Below are 25,559 nucleotides of genomic sequence, written 5' to 3'. Positions count from 1 at the left end.
ACCTATGACTGCTGCACCTCTCCTGCCATACGGTTTATAAGCTCCTTCTCCGCTGATCTGCCGTATTCTACTCAAGATTGATGGACTGAACACATCGACTCAAGGTTGAGGGACTGATTACCTCATTCTCCTCCTGTTCTTCAAGTTTCTCCTACGTTTGGACTGATGAAGCCACTGTGTGGCGAAACGTTTCCTCAATAAAGATACCCAAGAGTTGCACTTGTGTCTAATTTATCAAGATATTACATGCATCTCAATGGAAATAAATCTCTGATATTTTTTAGGTTATCCTGGTGGGTAATTTACACATATGTTACTATGTAAAATAATTTCCGTAAGTGTATTAATGTGTACTGTAATGAATAAAATTAGGAGTCCCGTGGTCTGGTGGCAGAAACTCTCGCTTCACACGGTGAAAATCCGGGTTCGATTCCCGGCGAGGGTAGAAACATTGGGCGTGTTTCTTTACACCAATTGTCTATATTCCCCATTAGTAAAATGGGTACCTGGGTGTTAGTGGACTGGTGTGGGTCACATCCTGGGTGTTAGTGGACTGGTGTGGGTCGCATCCTGGGTGTTAGTGGACTGGTGTGGGTCACATCCTGGGTGTTAGTGAACTGGTGTGTGTCGCATCCTGGGTGTTAGTGGACTGGTGTGGGTCACATCCTGGGTGTTAGTGGACTGGTGTGGGTCGCATCCTGGGTGTTAGTGGACTGGTGTGGGTCACATCCTGGGTGTTAGTGGACTGGTGTGTGTCGCATCCTGGGTGTTAGTTGACTGGTGTGGGTCACATCCTGGGTGTTAGTGGACTGGTGTGGGTCGCATCCTGGGTGTTAGTGGACTGGTGTGGATCACATCCTGGGTGTTAGTTGACTGGTGTGGGTCACATCCTGGGTGTTAGTGGACTGGTGTGGGTCGCATCCTGGGTGTTAGTGGACTGGTGTGGGTCACATCCTGGGTGTTAGTGGACTGGTGTGTGTCGCATCCTGGGTGTTAGTGGACTGGTGTGGGTCACATCCTGGGTGTTAGTGAACTGGTGTGTGTCGCATCCTGGGTGTTAGTGGACTGGTGTGGGTCACATCCTGGGTGTTAGTGGACTGGTGTGGGTCACATCCTGGGTGTTAGTGGACTGGTGTGGGTCACATCCTGGGTGTTAGTGGACTGGTGTGGGTCGCATCCTGGGTGTTAGTGGACTGGTGTGGGTCGCATCCTGGGTGTTAGTGGACTGGTGTGGGTCACATCCTGGGTGTTAGTGGACTGGTGTGGGTCGCATCCTGGGTGTTAGTGAACTGGTGTGGGTCACATCCTGGGTGTTAGTGGACTGGTGTGGGTCACATCCTGGGTGTTAGTGGACTGGTGTGTGTCGCATCCTGGGTGTTAGTGGACTGGTGTGGGTCACATCCTGGGTGTTAGTGGACTGGTGTGGGTCACATCCTGGGTGTTAGTGGACTGGTGTGGGTCACATCCTGGGTGTTAGTGGACTGGTGTGGGTCACATCCTGGGTGTTAGTGGACTGGTGTGGGTCGCATCCTGGGTGTTAGTGGACTGGTGTGGGTCACATCCTGGGTGTTAGTGGACTGGTGTGGGTCGCATCCTGGGTGTTAGTGGACTTGTGTGGGTCACATCCTGGGTGTTAGTGGACTGGTGTGGGTCACATCCTGGGTGTTAGTGGACTGGTGTGTGTCGCATCCTGGGTGTTAGTGGACTGGTGTGGGTCACATCCTGGGTGTTAGTGGACTGGTGTGGGTCACATCCTGGGTGTTAGTGGACTGGTGTGGGTCACATCCTGGGTGTTAGTGGACTGGTGTGGGTCACATCCTGGGTGTTAGTGGACTGGTGTGGGTCGCATCCTGGGTGTTAGTGGACTGGTGTGGGTCGCATCCTGGGTGTTAGTGGACTGGTGTGGGTCACATCCTGGGTGTTAGTGGACTGGTGTGGGTCGCATCCTGGGTGTTAGTGGACTGGTGTAGGTCACATCCTGGGTGTTAGTGGACTGGTGTGGGTCACATCCTGGGTGTTAGTGGACTGGTGTGGGTCGCATCCTGGGACAAAACTGATTTAATTAATTTACCCAAATTGCTAAGCATAACAAGTGGATTTTTATATAGTAGTATGTCAATGATATCAGCTAGGTTTGTATACCTTGTACATATACTTGTAGAAATAAAGATGTTGATTATTATTATTATTATTATTATTATTATTATTATTATTATTATTATTATTATTATTATTATTATTATTATTATTATTATTATTATTATTATTATTATTATGAATTATGAAGTTAAATGGTTCAGAGAAGCGACAAGTTGATAAATCAGACACATGTGCAACACTTGGGTACCTTTATTGAGGACATGTTTCGCCACACACTGGCGAATGGTGAAGAACTGGAGAAGGAGTATGACATAATCAGTCCTTCAGCCTTGAGTCGATGTTGTCACTCCATCAGTCTTGAAAAGAATACAGCATACGTGCGAACAATTGGCTTATATACTGTAGACAGGAGAGGTGATGCAGTCGTTGGTGGTGTTACACTTGACAAACCCAAATGTGGAAGTAGGTTATGACTGAAGGTTAGGCAAGTGAAGAGTTCCCTGTATTAAGATCCCAAGATGCTGCTGTGTCTGACAAGAATGTAGGTGAATGGCTCAGAGAACCGACAAATTTATAAATTATTACTTTCCACAACTTGCATATGATAGCATCCAGGAGTGGTGAGTGATGACTTCCCACTAAAGGTTACCCAGGGCCCGGGGAGGTTATACGGGGAATGGGGAGGTTATACGGGGAATGGAGAGGTTGAAGATTGAGACACTTATGCAGCATATGGGAATCACTGGATGGATGGACTGAACACATCGACTCCAGGCTGAGGGACTGATTACCTCATACTCCTCCTCTCCTTACGCCTTCCTCTTTGTATTGGACTGATGAAGCCACTGTGTGGCGAAACGTTTCCTGAATAAAGATTCCCATATGCTGCATAAGTGTCTCAATCTTCAACTTGTCGGTTTTTCAAACCATTCATCACAATGGGGAGGTTATACGGAGCCAGGATAGGCAGCGGGAGGGGTTAACAGGTGGCCTCCTGGGGAGGAGGGGTGATGCAATGAGAGATGATTCATGAGAGGGATGGAGTGAGGCGCTGCTGGCCTCCTGGGGAGGAGGGGTGATGCAATGAGAGATGATTCGTCAGAGGGATGGAGAGAGGCGCCGGGGAAGGTGTGTGGGGGGCTGTCACACAACTGTGTCGTTCAAGTGGCTGTACAAGTGGCTCTAACACTCCCACAGACTGAAAGAAATTCTAGCCGCGACGAGCAACTTTTATCCATTCAACTCGAAGCCGACCAACTGATCCCTCACCATCCATTCTCCCTCCCTTCTCCCAGGGAAGTTGACAGTTGAGCACTGTTGCCTCACTCGTCTGGTGTCTCCCCAGCATCATAGCACGTAGTCTTCCCTTCCCAACACACTACACTTTCACCGTTCTCGCTGTAACGGTGCAACAGAGAGACTTGATACTGCTTACGAATCTTCCTTGAATATTCACACTGGGTTCCCTTGATACTGACTCCTCTCACCTTAATATGTCCCTGATTGTTGCCTCAAAATTATGCAGTTCACTGAACATGCGTCCTCACTCCGCCCAAGTAATTATGCACACAAACACACGCGTGTGAGTTGCCCAGCTGCTCCACGAACCTGGGGCTTCGATATTGTCATTGATGTCAGCTATGGTCTGTATAAGTTATATCATGTAAACGTAGGAAAAATATTGTTATAATTATTATTATTATTATCCATGGTGACTCGTATACGTTGCTATGTATAAAAGTTGCAATTACCATTACGTGTGATTGTTGCAATCACATGCACTTGTATCTGTCTAGGTGTTTGCAACATTTATAGTGTAACATGTAAGAGTCGCCAGTAATAATAATCTTTCTACACGTACATAATACAACTTATACAAACCAGAGCTGACATCAGTGACATACTATATAGAAAACCCTTGGTTATGCAGAGCATTTCTTACTACTTAGGTTGATTTTATCCCCAGGATGCGACCCACACAAGTCATCTAACACCCAGGTACCTACTTACTTCTACTTGAACAGGAACAGCAGGTGTAAGATGACTAACACCCGGGTACCTACTTAACGTTAGGTGAACAGGGACAGCAGGTGTCTTTCGGAGACATGCTCCAATGCTTCCACCTGTACTGGGGATCGAACCACGTTGATATAAATTATAATTTCAGGGTTTGTATGTTTATTATCCACTTGGGTAACGTAATTTTATATTGTGCTTGACTAGATGTGGTGTCATATAGTTGGGTTGCTACCGCACTCAGCTCAAACATAGGACCGTGATTCGATCTCCGGTACGAGTGGAAACATTAGGAACTGTTGACCTAAGACACCTGCTGTCCCTGTTTACCTAGTAGTAAAGTAGGTACATTGATGTTAGTTACTTTTCATCTGATGTTCCTGTTCACCTAGCAGAAAGTAGGTACCTAGGTGTTAGTCGACTGGTGTTTACCTGGAGAGGGTTTCAGGGGTCAACGCCCCCGTGGCCAGGTCTGAGACCAGGCCTAGGTGAGGTGTGGGTTGAATCCTGGGGGAAAAAACATAACCTAAGTTGAGGAAAATACTCCGTATAACCAGAAATTTTCAATACTGTATGTCACTGATGTCAGATATGTCTGCACACATTGTATATGTACTTGTAGAAATAATGATTATTATTATTATTATTATTATTATTATTATTATTATTATTATTATTATTATTATTATTATTATTATTATTATTATTATTATTATTATTATTTTATTATTATTATTATTATTATTATTATTATTATTATTATTATTATTATTATTTTATTATTATTTTTATTAATTTTTATTAACACATCGGCCGTCTCCCACCAAGGCAGGGTGGCCCCAAAATATGATAAACTTTCACCATCATTCACTCCATCACTGTCTTGCTGGAGGTGCACTACACTACAGTTATAAAACTGCAACATTAACACCCGTCCTTCAGAGTACAGACACTGTACTTCCCATCTCCAGGACTCAAGTCCGGCCTGCCGGTTTCCCTGAATCCCTTCATAAATGTTATGTTGCTCACACTCCAACAGCACGTCAAGTTGTAAAAGCCATTTATCTCCATTCGCTCCTATTTAACACTCTCACGCATGCTTGCTGGAAGTCCAAGCCACTCGCACACAAAACCTCCTTTAGCCCCTCCCTCCAATTTTTCCTAGGCCGACCCCTACCCCGGCTTCCCTCCACTACAAATTCATGCACTCTCCAAGTCATTCTATTTCATTGAAACCTCTCTACATGTACGAACCACCTCAACAACCCCTCCTCAGCCCTCTAGATAATAGTTTTGGTAATCCCGCACCTCCTCCTAATCTCCAAACTATGAATTCTTTGCATTATATTCACACCACACATTGCCTTAAGACATAACATCTCTACTGCCTCCAGCCTTCTCCTTGTTGCCATATTCACCACCCATGCTTCACACCCACATAAGAACGTTTCTATAACTGTATTCTCATACATTACCCTCTTGTGAAGAAATTTTCTCCAGGAGGGGGTATCAGCCCCTTCAGTCCCCTTCAGTCTCTTTCAGCCCTTTCAGCCCTGAGGGGCCCAGCCCTCTCAGAAGGGGCAAATATCTTGTTTACTGCTACAGCGAGTAATTGATCCCAGATGCAGTACCAGTATACGACCTGTGGTCAAGCGACCGCCTCTCCTTGCAGTCCAGTGTTGCAGAGTGTATTTTAATAAGAGACAGTACATCTCTTACCTTAGCAGGACAATTAAGGAAAATCCTGCTCCCACTTTATTACCATAGTAAAGATAGTGGACATTGTTGTCTATGCTTAAGACAGCAAGATTTAAGCATTCTGCTTTGCCTCATGGAGGAAGTGGCAAGGAAGCAAAGGTACTATGTCAGCTTTTCCTTTGTACTGGGGGCAGTAACGGTGTGGGGCGCTGTGGCGTCTTCAGATTACTTTTGACTCTACTGAGAGTGACACTGACGCCAGGATAACCAACAAAGAACGATCTGTGCATTAGTGTGAACAAAGTGTCTCACAAAACACAATAAACACTTACAGAGAAGTGTGATCAACTTCTTCAGTGATATTGTGTGAACAATTATTGATGAACAGTGTAACAACGAGTGTTACGATCCAACAGAGTGTAGTGCGACATTCTTCAAAGAACACTATTCTTCAATCAACTCAACGGATATCCGGGCGTAATTACGGGTCAGATACATATACCCAGGTAAGTGTTCTAACTCGTGATGTGCTACTATTGACTGCGCAGTTGAGTATAAAATCGTGAGTTAGTCACTTATCATAAACCCCGGTGATATGCGGACCTTTGAGTCCACACAAGTAAGTTTGTCAGCCATCAGTGAATGAAATATGCTGACATAACACCCCCTAGGGGTAATTTATAATCTTACAAATTATAACTCATTTCAGCCCGTTGAGGAATGACTTTGACAGCTTCTCAAGACCTCGTCTGCAGGGGCGGCTGTGCAGGCGATGAGTTGTCTTTCTAAGTTAAGTTTTCCCTATATTTAAACTTAGCTGATAACCATTTCTCAACACCTCTTTCCTTCCATGGATAAAGTTCGCTGTTTTCACAGACTCCACAGTGCACCACTCACTTTTTTCCCCTCGTCAGTTTTATGATTCACTTTATCTTTCATAGACCAATCTGCTAACACGTCCACTTCCAAATATCAGAATACTTTCACCTCGTCCATACTCTCTCCCTCCAATCTGATAAATAATCTTTGAATATTGCTATTATAATTATTATTTTTAGATGCAACTTAGGGCTGGCTATTATTTATATAATTCTGTACTTTATGGAATCAAGAATTCCAGTGGAATTAAGTCTCTTTGACTTCATTTTGTGTTATCCTAGTAACTTCATTTTGTGTTATCCTGGTGAGTAAGGAACAAGGCCGCCATTTTCTTTTGTCATCCGGTTTAGATTATTTTTGGTTTAATTTAAGAAGTGTAAAGTCAAGCAACTTCGACAAAGTTTCAATAACGTCGCCCAATAAACCAATATAAACGCAAATAATTACTGAACATAAAATTTGGCATCATGATGGCACGTACTGGCACTGCCAAAATATTTTAGGGCACTCCCTACTGATGAAACGATGTTAATCTGATTTTCTGATAACCAAAAACAATATAAGTTTTCTGACTTTTAGCTTAATATCTGCTTTTTACCTACAGACAAAAAAAATATATTTGGGAAATTTCAAAAATTCGGTCTCCAGCTTGTAAAACATTCATTGTTCTATGTTATCTGAGAGAAATCCTCATAATCCGTTCATTATTAATGGTGCATTAACATGGAATAAGTGAATAACTTCCGAGATAATCGACGTAAGCCGCACATAGCTCATAAATCGAGAAAAAAACGCTATTTATTGAGACTTTACATTTAATATGTGATCTTACGTATTTATCAGTGTGGTACACAGTTGTCTCTAGTGGTACACAGTTGTCTCTAGTGGTACACAGTTGTCTCTAGTGGTACACAGTTGTCTCTAGTGGTACACAGTAGTCTCTAGTGGTACACAGTTGTCTCTAGTGGTACACAGTTGTCTCTAGTGGTACACAGTTGTCTCTAGTGGTACACAGATGTCTCTAGTGGTACACAGTTGTCTCTAGTGGTACACAGTTGTCTCTAGTGGTACACAGTAGTCTCTAGTGGTACACAGATGTCTCCAGTGGTACACAGTTGTCTCTAGTGGTACACAGCTGTCTCTAGTGGTACACAGTTGTCTCTAGTGGTACACAGCTGTCTCTAGTGGTACGCAGTTGTCTCTAGTGGTACACAGATGTATATAGTGGTACACAGTTGTCTCTAGTGGTACACAGTTGTCTCTAGTGGTACACAGTTGTCTCTAGTGGTACACAGATGTCTCCAGTGGTACACAGTTGTCTCTAGTGGTACACAGCTGTCTCTAGTGGTACACAGTTGTCTCTAGTGGTACACAGCTGTCTCTAGTGGTACACAGTTGTCTCTAGTGGTGCACAGATGTCTCTAGTGGTACACAGTTGTCTCTAGTGGTACACAGTTGTCTCTAGTGGTACACAGTTGTCTCTAGTGGTACACAGTTGTCTCTAGTGGTACACAGTTGTCTCTAGTGGTACACAGATGTCTCTAGTGGTACACAGTTGTCTCTAGTGGTACACAGTTGTCTCTAGTGGTACACAGTTGTCTCTAGTGGTACACAGTAGTCTCTAGTGGTACACAGTTGTCTCTAGTGGTACACAGTAGTCTCTAGTGGTACACAGTTGTCTCTAGTGGTACACAGTTGTCTCTAGTGGTACACAGTTGTCTCTAGTGGTACACAGATGTCTCTAGTGGTACACAGTTGTCTCTAGTGGTACACAGTTGTCTCTAGTGGTACACAGTTGTCTCTAGTTGTACACAGATGTCTCTAGTGGTACACAGTTGTCTCTAGTGGTACACAGTTGTCTCTAGTGGTACACAGTTGTCTCTAGTGGTACACAGTTGTCTCTAGTGGTACACAGTAGTCTCTAGTGGTACACAGTTGTCTCTAGTGGTACACAGTTGTCTCTAGTGGTACACAGTTGTCTCTAGTGGTACACAGATGTCTCTAGTGGTACACAGTTGTCTCTAGTGGTACACAGTTGTCTCTAGTGGTACACAGTTGTCTCTAGTGGTACACAGTTGTCTCTAGTGGTACACAGTTGTCTCTAGTGGTACACAGTTGTCTCTAGTGGTACACAGGTGTCTCTAGTGGTACACAGAGGTCTCTAGTGGTACACAGTTGTCTCTAGTGGTACACAGTTGTCTCTAGTAGTACACAGATGTCTCTAGTGGTACAGAGTTGTCTCTAGTGGTACACAGTAGTCTCTAGTGGTACACAGTTGTCTCTAGTGGTACACAGTTGTCTCTAGTGGTACACAGTTGTCTCTAGTGGTAAACAGTTGTCTCTAGTGGTACACAGTTGTCTCTAGTGGTACACGGTTGTCTCTAGTGGTACACAGTTGTCTCTAGTGGTACACAGTTGTCTCTAGTGGTACACAGAAGTCTCTAGTGGTACACAGTTGTCTCTAGTGGTACAGAGTTGTTTCTAGTGGTAAACAGTTGTCTCTAGTGGTACACAGTAGTCTCTAGTGGTACACAGTTGTCTCTAGTGTTACACGGTAGTCTTTAGTGTTACGCAGTTGTCTCTAGTGGTACACAGTTGTCTCTAGTGGTACACAGATGTCTCTAGTGGTAAACAGTTGTCTCTAGTGGTACACAGTAGTCTCTAGTGGTACACGGTAGTCTCTAATGGTACACAGTTGTCTCTAGTGGTACACAGATGTCTCTAGTGGTACACAGTTGTCTCTAGTGGTACACAGTTGTCTCTAGTGGTACACAGTTGTCTCTAGTGGTACACAGTTGTCTCTAGTGGTACACATTTGTCTCTAGTGGTACACAGTTGTCTCTAGTGGTACAGAGTTGTCTCTAGTGGTACAGAGTTGTCTCTAGTGGTAAACAGTTGTCTCTAGTGGTACACAGTAGTCTCTAGTGGTACACATTTGTCTCTAGTGGTACACAGATGTCTCTAGTGGTAAACAGTTGTCTCTAGTGGTACAAAGTAGTCTCTAGTGGTACACGGTAGTCTCTAGTGGTACACAGTTGTCTCTAGTGGTACACAGTTGTCTCTAGTGGTACACACATGTCTCTAGTGGTACGCAGTTGTCTCTAGTGGTACACAGTTGTCTCTAGTGCTACACAGATGTCTCTAGTGGTACACAGTTGTCTCTAGTGGTACGCAGTTGTCTCTAGTGGTACACAGATGTCTCTAGTGGTACACAGTTGTCTCTAGTGGTACACAGTTGTCTCTAGTGGTACACAGTTGTCTCTAGTGGTACACAGTTTTCTCTAGTGGTACACATTTGTCTCTAGTGGTACACAGTTGTCTCTAGTGGTACAGAGTTGTCTCTAGTGGTACAGAGTTGTCTCTAGTGGTAAAAAGTTGTCTCTAGTGGTACACAGTAGTCTCTAGTGGTACACAGTAGTCTCTAGTGGTACACGGTAGTCTCTAGTGGTACACAGTTGTCTCTAGTAGTACACAGTTGTCTCTAGTGGTACACAGATGTCTCTAGTGGTAAACAGTTGTCTCTAGTGGTACACAGTAGTCTCTAGTGGTACACGATAGTCTCTAGTGGTACACAGTTGTCTCTAGTGGTACACAGTTGTCTCTATTGGTACACAGATGTCTCTAGTGGTACGCAGTTGTCTCCAGAGGTACACAGTTGTCTCTAGTGGTACACAGTTGTCTCTAGTGGTACGCAGTTGTCTCTAGTGGTACACAGATGTCTGTAGTGGTACACAGTTGTCTCTAGTGGTACACAGTTGTCTCTAGTGGTACACAGTTGTCTCTAGTGGTACACATTTTTCTTTAGTGGTACACACTTGTCTCTAGTGGTACACAGTTGTCTCTAGTGGTACACAGTTGTCTCTAGTGGTACACAGTTGCCTCTAATGGTACACAGTTGTCTCTAGTGGTACACAGTTGTCTCTAGTGGTACACAGTTGTCTCTAGTAGTACACAGTTGTCTCTAGTGGTACACAGATGTCTCTAGTGGTACACAGTTGTCTCTAGTGGTACACAGTTGTCTCTAGTGGTACACAGTTGTCTCTAGTGGTACACAGTTGTCTCTAGTGGTACACAGTAGTCTCTAGTGGTACACAGTTGTCTCTATTGGTACACAGTAGTCTCTAGTGGTACACAGTTGTCTCTAGTGGTACTGGGTTGTCTCTAGTGGTAAACAGTTGTCTCTAGTGGTACACAGATGTCTCTAGTGGTACAGAGTAGTCTCTAGTGGTACACGGTAGTCTCTAGTGATACACAGTTGTCTCTAGTGGTACACAGTTGTCTCTAGTGGTACACAGATGTCTCTAGTGGTAAACAGTTGTCTCTAGTAGTACACAGTAGTCTCTAGTGGTACGCAGTTGTCTCTAGTGGTACACAGTTGTCTCTAGTGGTACACAGTTGTCTCTAGTGGTACACAGTTGTCTCTAATGGTACACAGTTGTCTCTAGTGGTACACAGTTGTCTCTAGTGGTACACAGTTGTCTCTAGTGGTACACAGTTGTCTCTAGTGGTACACAGATGTCTCTAGTGGTACACAGTTGTCTCTAGTGGTACACAGTTGTCTCTAGTGGTACACAGTTGTCTCTAGTGGTACACAGTTGTCTCTAGTGGTACACAGTAGTCTCTAGTGGTACACAGTTGTCTCTAGTGGTACACAGTAGTCTCTAGTGGTACACAGTTGTCTCTAGTGGTACTGAGTTGTCTCTAGTGGTAAACAGTTGTCTCTAGTGGTACACAGTAGTCTCTAGTGGTACACAGTAGTCTCTAGTGGTACACGGTAGTCTCTAGTGGTACACAGTTGTCTCTAGTGGTACACAGTTGTCTCTAGTGGTACGCAGTTGTGTCTAGTGGTAAACAGTTGTCTCTAGTAGTACACAGTAGTCTCTAGTGGTACACAGTAGTCTCAAGTGGTACATAGTTGTCTCTAGTGGTACACAGTTGTCTCTAGTGGTACACAGATGTCTCTAGTGGTACGCAGTTGTCTCTATTGGTAAATAGTTGTCTCTAGTAGTACACAGTAGTCTCTAGTGGTACGCAGTTGTCTCTAGTGGTACACAGTTGTCTCTAGTGGTACACAGTTGTCTCTAGTGGTACACAGTTGTCTCTAATGGTACACAGTTGTCTCTAGTGGTGCACAGATGTATCTAGTGGTACACAGTTGTCTCTAGTGGTACGCAGTTGTCTCTAGTGGTACACAGATGTCTCTAGTGGTACACAGTTGTCTCTAGTGGTACACAGTTGTCTCTAGTGGTACACAGTTGTCTCTAGTGTTACACACTTGTCTCTAGTGGTACACATTTGTCTCTAGTGGTACACAGTTGTCTCTAGTGGTACACAGATGTCTCTAGTGGTACGCAGTAGTCTCTAGTGGTACACATTTGTCTCTAGTGGTACACAGTTGTCTCTACTGGTACACAGTTCTCTCTAGTGGTACACAGTAGTCTCTAGTGGTACACAGTTGTCTCTAGTGGTACACACTAGTCTCTTTTGGTACACAGTTGTCTCTAGTGGTACACAGTTGTCTCTAGTGGTACACAGTTGTCTCTAGAGATACACAGTTGTCTCTAGTAGTACACAGATGTCTCTAGTGGTACACAGTTGTCTCTAGTGGTACACAGTAGTCTCTAGTGGTACACAGTTGTCTCTAGTGGTAAACAGTTGTCTCTAGTGGTACACAGTAGTCTCTAGTGGTACACAGTAGTCTCTAGTGGTACACGGTAGTCTCTAGTGGTACACAGTTGTCTCAAGTGGTACACAGTTGTCTCTAGTGGTACACAGATGTCTCTAGTGGTACACAGTTGTCTCTAGTGGTACACAGATGTCTCTAGTGGTACACAGTTGTCTCTTGTGGTACACAGTTGTCTCTATTTGTACACAGTTGTCTCTAGTGGTACACAGTTGTCACTAGTGGTACACAGTTGTCTCTAGTGGTACACAGTTGTCTCTAATGGTACACAGTTGTCACTAGTGGTACACAGTTGTCTCTAGTGGTACCCAGTTGTCTCAAGTAGTACACAGCTGTCTCTAGTGGTACACAGTTGTCTCTAGTGGTACACAGTTGTCTCTTGTGGTGCACAGTTGTCTCAAGTGGTACACAGATGTCTCTAGTGGTACACAGTTGTCTCTAATGGTTCACAGTTGTCTCTTGTGGTACACAGATGTCTCTAGTGGCACACAGTTGTCTCTAGTGGTACACAATTGTCTCTAGTGGTACACAGATGTCTCTAGTGGTACACAGATGTCTCTAGTGGTACACAGTTGTCTCTGGTGGTACACAGATGTCTCTAGTGGTACACAGTTGACTCTAGTGGTACACAGTTGTCTCTAGTGGTACACAGATGTCTCTAGTGGTACACAGTAGTCTCTAGTGGTACACAGTTGTCTCTAGTGGTACACAGTTGTCTCTAGTGGTACACAGTTGCCTCTAGTGGTACACAGTTGTCTCTAGTTGTACACAGTTGTCTCTAGTGGAACACAGTTTTCTCTTGTGGTACACAGTTGTCTCTAGTGGTACACAGTTGTCTTTAGTGGTACGCAGTTGTCTCTAGTGGTACACAGTTGTCTCTAGTGGTACACAGATGTCTCTAGTGGTACACAATTGTCTCTTGTGGTACACAGTTGTCTCTAGTGGTACACAGTTGTCTCAAGTGGTACACAGATGTCTCTAGTGGTACACAGTTGTCTCTAGTGGTACACAGATGTCTCTCGTGGTACACAGTTGTCTCTAGTGGTACACAGTTGTCTCTAGTGGTACACAGTTGTCTCTAGTGGTACACAGTTGTCTCTAGTGGTACAACGTTGTCTCTAGTGGTACACAGTTGTCTCTAGTGGTACACAGTTGTCTCTAGTGGTACACAGTTGTCTCTAGTGGTACATAGTTGTCTTTAGTGGTACACAATTGTCGCTAGTGGTACACAGTTGTCTCTAGTGGAAAACAGTTGTCTCTATTGGTACACAGTTGCCTCTAGTGGTACACAGTTGTCTCTAGTGGTACACAGTTGTCGCTAGTGGTACACAGTTGTCTCTAGTGGTACGCAGTTGTCTCTAGTGGTACAGAGTTGTCTCTCGTGGTAAACAGTTGTCTCTAGTGGTACACAGTAGTCTCTAGTGGTACACATTTGTCTTTAGTGGTACACAGTTGTCTCTAGTGGTACACAGTTGTCTATAGTGGTACACAGATGTCTCTAGTGGTAAACAGTTGTCTCTAGGTACACAGTTGCCTCTAGTGGTACACAGTTGTCTCTAGGGGTACACAGTAGTCTCTAGTGGTACACAGTTGTCTCTAGTGGTACACAGTTGTCTCTAGTGGTACACAGTTGTCTCTAGTGGTACACGTTGTCTAGTGGTACACAGTTGTCTCTAGTGGTACACAGTTGTCTCTAGTGGTACACAGTTGTCTCTAGTGGTACACAGTTGTCTCTAGTGGTACAACGTTGTCTCTAGTGGTACACAGTTGTCTCTAGTGGTACACAGTTGTCTCTAGTGGTACACAGTTGTCTCTAGTGGTACATAGTTGTCTCTAGTGGTACACAGTTGTCTCTAGTGGTACACAGTTACACAGATGTCTCTAGTGGTACACAGTTGTCTCTAGTGGTACACAGTTGTCTCTAGTGGTACACAGTTGTCTCTAGTGGTACACAGTTGTCTCTAGTGGTACACAGTTGTCTCTAGTGGTACACAGTTGTCTCTAGTGGTACACAGTTGTCTCTAGTGGTACACAGTTGTCTCTAGTGGTACACAGATGTCTCTAGTGGTACACAGTTGTCTCTAGTGGTACACAGTTGTCTCTAGTGGTACACAGTTGTCTCTAGTGGTACACAGTTGTCTCTAGTGGTACACAGTTGTCTCTAGTGGTACACAGTTGTCTCTAGTGGTACACAGTTGTCTCTAGTGGTACACAGTTGTCTCTAGTGGTACACAGTTGTCTCTAGTGGTACACAGTTGTCTCTAGTGGTACACAGTTGTCTCTAGTGGTACACAGTAGTCTCTAGTGGTACACAGTTGTCTCTAGTGGTACACAGTTGTCTCTAGTGGTACACAGTAGTCTCTAGTGGTACACAGTTGTCTCTAGTGGTACACAGTTGTCTCTAGTGGTACACAGTTGTCTCTAGTGGTACACAGTTGTCTCTAGTGGTACACAGTTGTCTCTAGTGGTACACAGTTGTCTCTAGTGGTACACAGTTGTCTCTAGTGGTACACAGTTGTCTCTAGTGGTACACAGTTGTCTCTAGTGGTACACAGTTGTCTCTAGTGGTACACAGTTGTCTCTAGTGGTACACAGTTGTCTCTAGTGGTACACAGTTGTCTCTAGTGGTACACAGTTGTCTCTAGTGGTACACAGTTGTCTCTAGTGGTACACAGTTGTCTCTAGTGGTACACAGTTGTCTCTAGTGGTACACAGTTGTCTCTAGTGGTACACAGTTGTCTCTAGTGGTACACAGTTGTCTCTAGTGGTACACAGTTGTCTCTAGTGGTACACAGTTGTCTCTAGTGGTACACAGTTGTCTCTACACAGTTGTCTCTAGTGGTACACAGTTGTCTCTAGTGGTACACAGTTGTCTCTAGTGGTACACAGTTGTCTCTAGTGGTACACAGTTGTCTCTAGTGGTACACAGTTGTCTCCAGTGGTACACGGTAGTCTCTAGTGGTACAGAGTTGTCTCTAGTAGTACAAAGTTGTCTCTTGTGGTACACAGTTGTCTCTAGTGGTACTCAGTTGTGTCTAGTGGTACACAGTTGTCTCTAGTGGTACACAGTTGTCTCTAGTGGTACACAGTTGTCTCTAGTGGTACACAGTTGTCTCTAGTGGTACACAGTTGTCTCTAGTGGTACACAGATGTCTCTAGTGGTACACAGTTGTCTCTAGTGGTACACAGAGTTCTCTAGTGGTACACAGTTGTCTCTAGTGGTACACAGTCTCTAGTGGTACACAGATGTCTCTAGTGGTACACAGTTGTCTCCAGAGGTACACAGTTGTCTCTAGTGGTACATAGTTTTCTCTAGTGGTACACAGTTGTCTCTAGTGGTACACAGTTGTCTCTAGTGGTACACAGTTGTCTCTAGTGGTACACAGTTGTCTCTAGTGGTACACAGTTGTCTCTAGTGGTACACAGTTGTCTCTTGTGGTACACAGTTGCCTCTAGTGGTACACAGTTGTCTCTAGTGTACACAGTTGTCTCTAGTGGAACACAGTTGTGGTACACAGTTGTCTCTAGTGGTACACAGTTGTCTTTAGTGGTACGCAGTTGTCTCTAGTGGTACACAGTTGTCTCTAGTGGTACACAGATGTCTCTAGTGGTACACAATTGTCTCTTGTGGTACACAGTTGTCTCTAGTGGTACACAGTTGTCTCAAGTGGTACACAGATGTCTCTAGTGGTACACAGTTGTCTCTAGTGGTACACAGATGTCTCTCGTGGTACACAGTTGTCTCTAGTGGTACACAGTTGTCTCTAGTGGTACACAGTTGTCTCTAGTGGTACACAGTTGTCTCTAGTGGTACAACGTTGTCTCTAGTGGTACACAGTTGTCTCTAGTGGTACACAGTTGTCTCTAGTGGTACACAGTTGTCTCTAGTGGTACATAGTTGTCTTTAGTGGTACACAATTGTCGCTAGTGGTACACAGTTGTCTCTAGTGGAAAACAGTTGTCTCTATTGGTACACAGTTGCCTCTAGTGGTACACAGTTGTCTCTAGTGGTACACAGTTGTCGCTAGTGGTACACAGTTGTCTGTAGTGGAAAACAGTTGTCTCTATTGGTACACAGTTGCCTCTAGTGGTACACAGTTGTCTCTAGGGGTACACAGTAGTCTCTAGTGGTACACAGTTGTCGCTAGTGGTACACAGTTGTCTCTAGTGGTACACAGTTGTCGCTAGTGGTACACAGTTGTCTCTAGTGGAAAACAGTTGTCTCTATTGGTACACAGTTGCCTCTAGTGGTACACAGTTGTCTCTAGGGGTACACAGTAGTCTCTAGTGGTACACAGTTGTCTCTAGTGGTACACAGTTGTCTCTAGTGGTAAACAGTTGCCTCTAGTGGTACACGGTTGTCTGTAGTGGTACACAGTTGTCTCTAGTGGTACACAGTTGTCTCTAGTGGTACACAGATGTCTCTAGTGGAACACAGTTGTCTCTAGTGGTACACAGTTGTCTCTAGTGGTACACAGTTGTCTCTAGTGGTACACAGTTGTCTCTTGTGGTACACAGTTGTCACTAGTGGTACACAATTGTCTCTAGTGGTACTCAGTTGTCTCTAGTAGTACACAGTTGTCTCTGGTGGTACACAGTTGTCTCTAGTGGTACACAGTTGTCTCAAGTGGTACACAATTGTCTCTAGTGGTACACAGTTGCCTCTAGTGGTACACAGTTGTCTCTAGTGGTACACAGTTGTCTCTAGAGGTACACAGTTGCCTCTAGTGGTACACAGTTGTCTCTAGTGGTACACAGTTGTCTCTTGTTGTACACACTTGTCTCTAGTGGTACACAGATGTCTCTAGTGGTACACAATTGTCTCTAGTGGAACACAGTTGTCTCTAGTGGTACACAGTTGTCTCTAGTGGTACGAATTTGTCTCTAGTAGTACACAGTTGTCTCTAGTGGGACACAGATATCTCTAGTGGTACAGAGTTGTCTCTAGTGGTACACAGTTGTCTCTAGTGGTACACATTTGTCTCTAGTGGTACCCAGTTGTCTCTAGTGGTACACAAATGTCTCTAGTGGTACACAGTTGTCTCTAGTAGTACACAGATGTCTCTAGTGGTACACAGTTGTCTCTAGTGGTACACAGTTGTCTCTAGTGGTACACAGTTGTCTCTAGTGGTACACAGTTGTCTCTAGTGGTACAACGTTGTATCTAGAGGTACACAGTTGTCTCTAGTGGTACACAGTTGTCTCTAGTGGTACACAGTTGTCTCTAGTGTTACACAGTTGTCTCTAGTGGTACACAGTTGTCTCTAGTGGTACACACTTGTCTCTAGTGGTACACAGTTGTCTCTAGTGGTACACAGTTGTCTCTAGTGGTACACAGTTGTCTCTAGTGGTACACAGTTGTCTCTAGTGGTACACAGTTGTCTCTAGTGGTACACAGTTGTCTCTAGTGGTACACAGTTGTCTCGAGTGGTAAACACAGTTGTCTCTAGTGGTACACAGTTGTCTCTAGTGGTACACAGTTGTCTCTAGTGGTACACAGTTGTCTAGTGGTACACAGTTTTCTCTAGTGGTACACAGTTGTCTCTAGTGGTACACAGTTGTCTCTAGTGGTACACAGTTGCCTCTAGTGGTACACAGTTGTCTCTAGTGGTACACAGTTGTCTCTTGTTGTACACAGTTGTCTCTAGTGGTACACAGTAGTCTCTAGTGGTACACAGTGTCTCTAGTGGTACACAGTTGTCTCTAGTGGTACACAGTTGTCTCTAGTGGTACACAGTTGTCTCTAGTGGTACACAGTTGTCTCTAGTGGTACACAGTTGTCTCTAGTGGTACACAGTTGTCAGTCTCTAGTGGTACACAGTTGTCTCTAGTGGTACACAGTTGTCTCTAGTGGTACACAGTTGTCTCTAGTGGTACACAGTTGTCTCTAGTCTAGTGGTACACAGTTGTCTCTAGTGGTACACAGTTGTCTCTAGTGGTACACAGTTGTCTCTAGTGGTACACTCTAGTTACAAAGTTGTCTCTAGTGGTACACAGTTGTCTCTAGTGGTACTCAGTTGTCTCTAGTGGTACACAGTTGTCTCTAGTGGTACACAGTTGTCTCTAGTGGTACACAGTTGTCTCTAGTGGTACACAGTTGTCTCTAGTGGTACACAGTTGTCTCTAGTGGTACACAGTTGTCTCTAGTGGTACACAGTTGTCTCTAGTGGTACACAGTTGTCTCTAGTGGTACACAGTAGTCTCTAGTGGTACACAGTTGTCTCTAGTGGTACACAGTTGTCTCTAGTGGTACACAGTTGTCTCTAGTGGTACACAGTTGTCTCTAGTGGTACACAGTTGTCTCTAGTGGTACACAGTTGTCTCTAGTGGTACACATTTGTCTCTAGTGGTACACAGTTGTCTCTAGTGGTACACAGTTGTCTCTAGTGGTACACAGTTGTCTCTAGTGGTACACAGTTGTCTCTAGTGGTACACAGTTGTCTCAAGTGGTACACAGTTGTCTCTAGTGGTACACAGTTGTCTCTAGTGGTACACAGTTGTCTCTAGTGGTACACAGTTGTCTCTAGTTGTACACAGTTGTCTCTAGTGGTACACAGTTGTCTCTTGTGGTACACAGTTGTCTCTAGTGGTACACAGTTGTCTCTAGTGGTACACAGATGTCTCTAGTGGTACACAGTAGTCTCTAGTGGTACACAGTTGTCTCTAGTGGTACACAGTTGTCTCTAGTGGTACACAGTTGTCTCTAGTGGTACACAGTTGTCTCTAGTAGTACACAGTTGTCTCTAGTGGTACACAGTTGTCTCTAGTGGTACACAGTTGTCACTAGTGGTACACAGTTGTCTCTAGTGGTACACAGTTGTCTCTAGTGGTACACAGTCTCTAGTGGTACACAGTTGTCTCTAGTCTCTAGTGGTACACAGTTGTCTCTAGTGGTACACAGTTGTCTCTAGTGGTACACAGTTGTCTCTAGTGGTACACAGTGGTACACAGTTGTCTCTAGTGGTACACAGTTGTCTCTAGTGGTACACAGTTGTCTCTAGTGGTACACAGTTGTCTCTAGTGGTACACAGTTGTCTCTAGTGGTACACAGTTGTCTCTAGTGGTACACAGTTGTCTCTAGTGTCACAGTTGTCTCTAGTGGTACACAGTTGTCTCTAGTGGTACACAGTTGTCTCTAGTGGTACACAGTTGTCTCTAGTGGTACACAGTTGTCTCTAGTGGTACACAGTTGTCTCTAGTGGTACACAGTTGTCTCTAGTGGTACACAGTTGTCTCTAGTGGTACACAGTTGTCTCTAGTGGTACACAGTTGTCTCTAGTGGTACACAGAGTGGTACACAGTCTCTAGTGGTACACAGTTGTCTCTAGTGGTACACAGTTGTCTCTAGTGGTACACAGTTGTCTCTAGTGGTACACAGTTGTCTCTAGTGGTACACAGTTGTCTCTAGTGGTACACAGTTGTCTCTAGTGGTACACAGTTGTCTCTAGTGGTACACAGTTGTCTCTAGTGGTACACAGTTGTCTCTAGTGGTACACAGTTGTCTCTAGTGGTACACAGTTGTCTCTAGTGGTACACAGGTGTCTCTAGTGGTACACAGTTGTCTCGAGTGGTACACAGTTGTCTCTAGTGGTACACAGATGTCTCTAGTCTCTCTAGTGGTACACAGTTGTGGTACACAGTCTCTAGTGGTACACAGTTGTCTCTAGTGGTACACAGTTGTCTCTAGTGGTACACAGTTGTCTCTAGTGGTACACAGATGTCTCTAGTGGTACACAGTTGTCTCTAGTGGTACACAGTTGTCTCTAGTGGTACACAGTTGTCTCTAGTGGTACACAGATGTACACAGTTGTCTCTAGTGGTACACAGTTGTCTCTAGTGGTACACAGTTGTCTCTAGTGGTACACAGTTGTCTCTAGTGGTACACAGTTGTCTCTAGTGGTACACAGTTGTCTCTAGTGGTACACAGATGTCTCTAGTGGTACACAGTTGTCTCTAGTGGTACACAGTTGTCTCTAGTGGTACACAGTTGTCTCTAGTGGTACACAGTTGTCTCTAGTGGTACACAGTTGTCTCTAGTGGTACACAGTTGTCTCTAGTGGAACACAGTTGTCTCTCGTCTCTAGTGGTACACAGTGTCTCTAGTGGTACACAGTTGTCTCTAGTGGTACACAGTTGTCTCTAGTGGTACACAGTTGTCTCTAGTGGTACACAGTTGTCTCTAGTGGTACACAGTTGTCTCTAGTGGTACACAGTTGTCTCTAGTGGTACACAGTTGTCTCTACACAGTTGTCTCTAGTGGTACACAGTTGTCTTGTCTAGTGGTACACAGTTGTCTCTAGTGGTACACAGTTGTCTCTAGTGGTACACAGTTGTCTCTAGTGGTACACAGTTGTCTCTAGTGGTACACAGTTGTCTCTAGTGGTACACAGTTGTCTCTAGTGGTACACAGTTGTCTCTAGTGGTACACAGTTACACAGTCTCTAGTGGTACACAGTTGTCTCTAGTGGTACACAGTTGTCTCTAGTGGTACACAGTTGTCTCTAGTGGTACACAGTTGTCTCTAGTGGTACACAGTTGTCTCTAGTTGTCTCTAGTGGTACACAGTTGTCTCTAGTGGTACACAGTTGTCTCTAGTGGTACACAGTTGTCTCTAGTGGTACACAGTTGTCTCTAGTGGTACACAGTTGTCTCTAGTGGTACACAGTTGTCTCTAGTGGTACACAGTTGTCTCTAGTGGTACACAGTTGTCTCTAGTGGTACACAGTTGTCTCTAGTGGTACACAGTGGTACACAGTTGTCTCTAGTGGTAGTGGTACACAGTGTCTCTAGTGGTACACAGTTGTCTCTAGTGGTACACAGTTGTCTCTAGTGGTACAGTTGTCTCTAGTGGTACACAGTTGTCTCTAGTGGTACACAGTTGTCTCTAGTGGTACACAGTTGTCTCTAGTGGTACACAGTTGTCTCTAGTGGTACACAGTTGTCTCTAGTGGTACACATATGTCTCTAGTGGTACACAGTTGTCTCTAGTGGTACACAGTTGTCTTTAGTGGTACAGAGTTGTCTCTAGTGGTACACAGTTGTCTCTAGTGGTACACAGTAGTCTCTAGTGGTACACAGTTGTCTCTAGTGGTACACAGATGTCTCTAGTGGTACACAGTTGTCTCTAGTGGTACACAGTTGTCTCTAGTGGTACACAGTTGTCTCTAGTGGTACACAGTTGTCTCTAGTGGTACACAGATGTCTCTAGTGGTACACAGTTGTCTCTAGTGGTACACAGTTGTCTCTAGTGGTACACAGTTGTCTCTAGTGGTACACAGTTGTCTCTAGTGGTACACAGTTGTCTCTAGTGGTACACAGTAGTCTCTAGTGGTACACATTTGTCTTTAGTGGTACACAGTTGTCTCTAGTGGTACACAGTTGTCTATAGTGGTACACAGATGTCTCTAGTGGTAAACAGTTGTCTCTTGTGGTACAAAGTAGTCTCTAGTGGTACACGGTAGTCTCTAGTGATACACAGTTGTCTCTATTGGTACACAGTTGCCTCTAGTGGTACACAGTTGTCTCTAGTGGTACACAGTTGTCTCTAGTGGTACACAGATGTCTCTAGTGGTAAACAGTTGTCTCTAGTGGTACACAGTAGTCTCTAGTGGTACACGATAGTCTCTAGTGGTACACAGTTGTCTCTAGTGGTACACAGTTGTCTCTATTGGTACACAGATGTCTCTAGTGGTACGCAGTTGTCTCCAGAGGTACACAGTTGTCTCTAGTGGTACACAGTTGTCTCTAGTGGTACGCAGTTGTCTCTAGTGGCACACAGATGTCTCTAGTGGTACACAGTTGTCTCTAGAGGTACACAGTTGTCTCTAGTGGTACACAGTTGTCTCTAGTGGTACACATTTTTCTCTAGTGGTACACACTTGTCTCTAGTGGTACACAGTTGTCTCTAGTGGTACACAGTTGTCTCTAGTGGTACACAGTTGTCTCTAGTGGTACACAGTTGCCTCTAATGGTACACAGTTGTCTCTAGTGGTACACAGTTGTCTCTAGTGGTACACAGTTGTCTCTAGTGGTACACAGTTGTCTCTAGTGGTACACAGATGTCTCTAGTGGTACACAGTTGTCTCTAGTGGTACACAGTTGTCTCTAGTGGTACACAGTTGTCTCTAGTGGTACACAGTTGTCTCTAGTGGTACACAGTAGTCTCTAGTGGTACACAGTTGTCTCTAGTGGTACACAGTAGTCTCTAGTGGTACACAGTTGTCTCTAGTGGTACTGAGTTGTCTCTAGTGGTAAACAGTTGTCTCTAGTGGTACACAGATGTCTCTAGTGGTACAGAGAAGTCTCTAGTGGTACACGGTTGTCTCTAGTGGTACACAGTTGTCTCTAGTGGTACACAGTTGTCTCTAGTGGTACACAGATGTCTCTAGTGGTAAACAGTTGTCTCTAGTAGTACACAGTAGTCTCTAGTGGTACGCAGTTGTCTCTAGTGGTACACAGTTGTCTCTAGTGGTACACAGTTATCTCTAGTGGTACACAGTTGTCTCTAATGGTACACAGTTGTCTCTAGTGGTACACAGTTGTCTCTAGTGGTACACAGTTGTCTCTAGTGGTACACAGTTGTCTCTAGTGTTACACAGATGTCTCTAGTGGTACACAGTTGTCTCTAGTGGTACACAGTTGTCTCTAGTGGTACACAGTTGTCTCTAGTGGTACACAGTTGTCTCTAGTGGTACACAGTAGTCTCTAGTGGTACACAGTTGTCTCTAGTGGTACACAGTAGTCTCTAGTGGTACACAGTTGTCTCTAGTGGTAAACAGTTGTCTCTAGTGGTACACAGTAGTCTCTAGTGGTACACAGTAGTCTCTAGTGGTACACGGTAGTCTCTAGTGGTACACAGTTGTCTCAAGTGGTACACAGTTGTCTCTAGTGGTACACAGATGTCTCTAGTGGTACACAGTTGTCTCTTGTGGTACACAGTTGTCTCTATTTGTACACAGTTGTCTCTAGTGGTACACAGTTGTCACTAGTGGTACACAGTTGTCTCTAGTGGTACACAGTTGTCTCTAGTGGTACACAGTTGTCACTAGTGGTACACAGTTGTCTCTAGTGGTACACAGTTGTCTCCAGTAGTACACAGTTGTCTCTAGTGCTACACAGTTGTCTCTAGTGGTATACAGTTTTCTCTAGTGGTACACAGTTGTCTCTAGTGGTACACAGTTGTCTCTTGTGGTGCACAGTTGTCTCAAGTGGTACACAGATGTCTCTAGTGGTACACAGTTGTCTCTAATGGTTCACAGTTGTCTCTTGTGGTACACAGAAGTCTCTAGTGGCACACAGTTGTCTCTAGTGGTACACAATTGTCTCTAGTGGTACACAGATGTCTCTAGTGGTACACAGATGTCTCTAGTGGTACACAGATGTCTCTAGTGGTACACAGATGTCTCTAGTGGTACACAGTTGACTCTAGTGGTGCACAGTTGTCTCTAGTGGTACACAGATGTCTCTAGTGGTACACAGTAGTCTCTAGTGGTACACAGTTGTCTCTAGTGGTACACAGTTGTCTCTAGTGGTACACAGTTGTCTCTAGTGGTACACAGTTGCCTCTAGTGGTACACAGTTGTCTCTAGTTGTACACAGTTGTCTCTAGTGGAACACAGTTGTCTCTAGTGGTACACAGTTGTCTCTAGTGGTACACAGTTGTCTTTAGTGGTACGCAGTTGTCTCTAGTGGTACACAGTTGTCTCTAGTGGTACACAGATGTCTCTAGTGGTACACAATTGTCTCTTGTAGTACACAGTTGTCTCTAGTGGTACACAGTTGTCTCAAGTGGTACACATATGTCTCTAGTGGTACACAGTTGTCTCTAGTGGTACACAGATGTCTCTCGTGGTACACAGTTGTCTCTAGTGGTACACAGTTGTCTCTAGTGGTACACAGTAGTCTCTAGTGGTACACAGTTGTCTCTAGTGGTACAACGTTGTCTCTAGTGGTACACAGTTGTCTCTAGTGGTACACAGTTGTCTCTAGTGGTACACAGATGTCTCTAGTGGTACATAGTTGTCTTTAGTGGTACACAATTGTCGCTAGTGGTACACAGTTGTCTCTAGTGGAAAACAGTTGTCTCTATTTTTACACAGTTGCCTCTAGTGGTACACAGTTGTCTCTAGTGGTACACAGTTGTCGCTAGTGGTACACAGTTGTCTCTAGTGGAAAACAGTTGTCTCTATTGGTACACAGTTGCCTCTAGTGGTACACAGTTGTCTCTAGGGGTACACAGTAGTCTCTAGTGGTACACAGTTGTCGCTAGTGGTACACAGTTGTCTCTAGTGGTACACAGTTGTTGCTAGTGGTACACAGTTGTCTCTAGTGGAAAACAGTTGTCTCTATTGGTACACACTTGCCTCTAGTGGTACACAGTTGTCTCTAGGGGTACACAGTAGTCTCTAGTGGTACACAGTTGTCTCTAGTGGTATACAGTTGTCTCTAGTGGTAAACAGTTGTCTCTAGTGGTACACGGTTGTCTCTAGTGGTACACAGTTGTCTCTAGTGGTACACAGTTGTCTCTAGTGGTACACAGATGTCTCTAGTGGAACACAGTTGTCTCTAGTGGTACACAGTTGTCTCTAGTGGTACACAGTTGTCTCTAGTGGTACACAGTTGTCTCTTGTGGTACACAGTTGTCACTAGTGGTACACAGTTGTCTCTAGTGGTACTCAGTTGTCTCTAGTAGTACACAGTTGTCTCTAGTGGTACACAGTTGTCTCTAGTGGTACACAGTTGTCTCAAGTGGTACACAATTGTCTCTAGTGGTACACAGTTGCCTCTAGTGGTACACAGTTGTCTCTAGTGGTACACAGTTGTCTCTAGTGGTACACAGTTGCCTCTAGTGGTACACAGTTGTCTCTAGTGGTACACAGTTGTCTCTTGTTGTACACAGTTGTCTCTAGTGGTACACAGATGTCTCTAGTGGTACACAGTTGTCTCTAGTGGAACACAGTTGTCTCTAGTGGTACACAGTTGTCTCTAGTGGTACGAATTTGTCTCTAGTAGTACACAGTTGTCTCTAGTGGGACACAGATATCTCTAGTGGTACAGAGTTGTCTCTAGTGGTACACAGTTGTCTCTAGTGGTACACAGTTGTCTCTAGTGGTACCCAGTTGTCTCTAGTGGTACACAAATGTCTCTAGTGGTACACAGTTGTCTCTAGTAGTACACAGATGTC

At 44.4% G+C, this 25,559-nt stretch overlaps 2 protein-coding genes across 7 annotated transcripts in view; both read right to left on the bottom strand.

Moving 5' to 3' along the window:
* Window positions 1–25,559, bottom strand: part of LOC128703114 (UDP-glucosyltransferase 2-like) — a 238,842-nt gene that overhangs the window by 114,814 nt on the left and 98,469 nt on the right. The gene's annotated exons all lie outside the window — the stretch shown is intronic.
* The window catches only part of LOC128703249 (UDP-glycosyltransferase UGT5), a 146,334-nt gene that overhangs the window by 94,116 nt on the left and 26,659 nt on the right, over window positions 1–25,559 (bottom strand). Inside the window, exons 1-2 of one of the 6 annotated variants that reach the window (XM_070103507.1) lie at window positions 3,588–3,657; window positions 2,348–2,456 (exon numbers count right to left, since the gene is read on the bottom strand). The exons of 3 other annotated variants lie outside the window; for them this stretch is intronic. In XM_070103507.1, coding sequence (XP_069959608.1) covers window positions 2,348–2,413 — 66 coding nt within the window. In that variant the 5' untranslated portion in view covers window positions 2,414–2,456; window positions 3,588–3,657. Of the gene's footprint in view, window positions 1–2,347; window positions 2,457–3,587; window positions 3,687–25,559 lie in introns of those variants that run through there. 2 more of the 6 variants (XM_070103502.1, XM_070103505.1) reach the window with 2 other exon arrangements.

Source organism: Cherax quadricarinatus, chromosome 85 (assembly GCF_038502225.1).
Source record: "Cherax quadricarinatus isolate ZL_2023a chromosome 85, ASM3850222v1, whole genome shotgun sequence".
In the NCBI taxonomy this organism is placed as follows: Eukaryota; Metazoa; Arthropoda; class Malacostraca; order Decapoda; family Parastacidae; genus Cherax; species Cherax quadricarinatus.
Note: the sequence above shows the minus strand (reverse complement) of the source record. Positions and strands in the feature narration are given on the sequence as shown.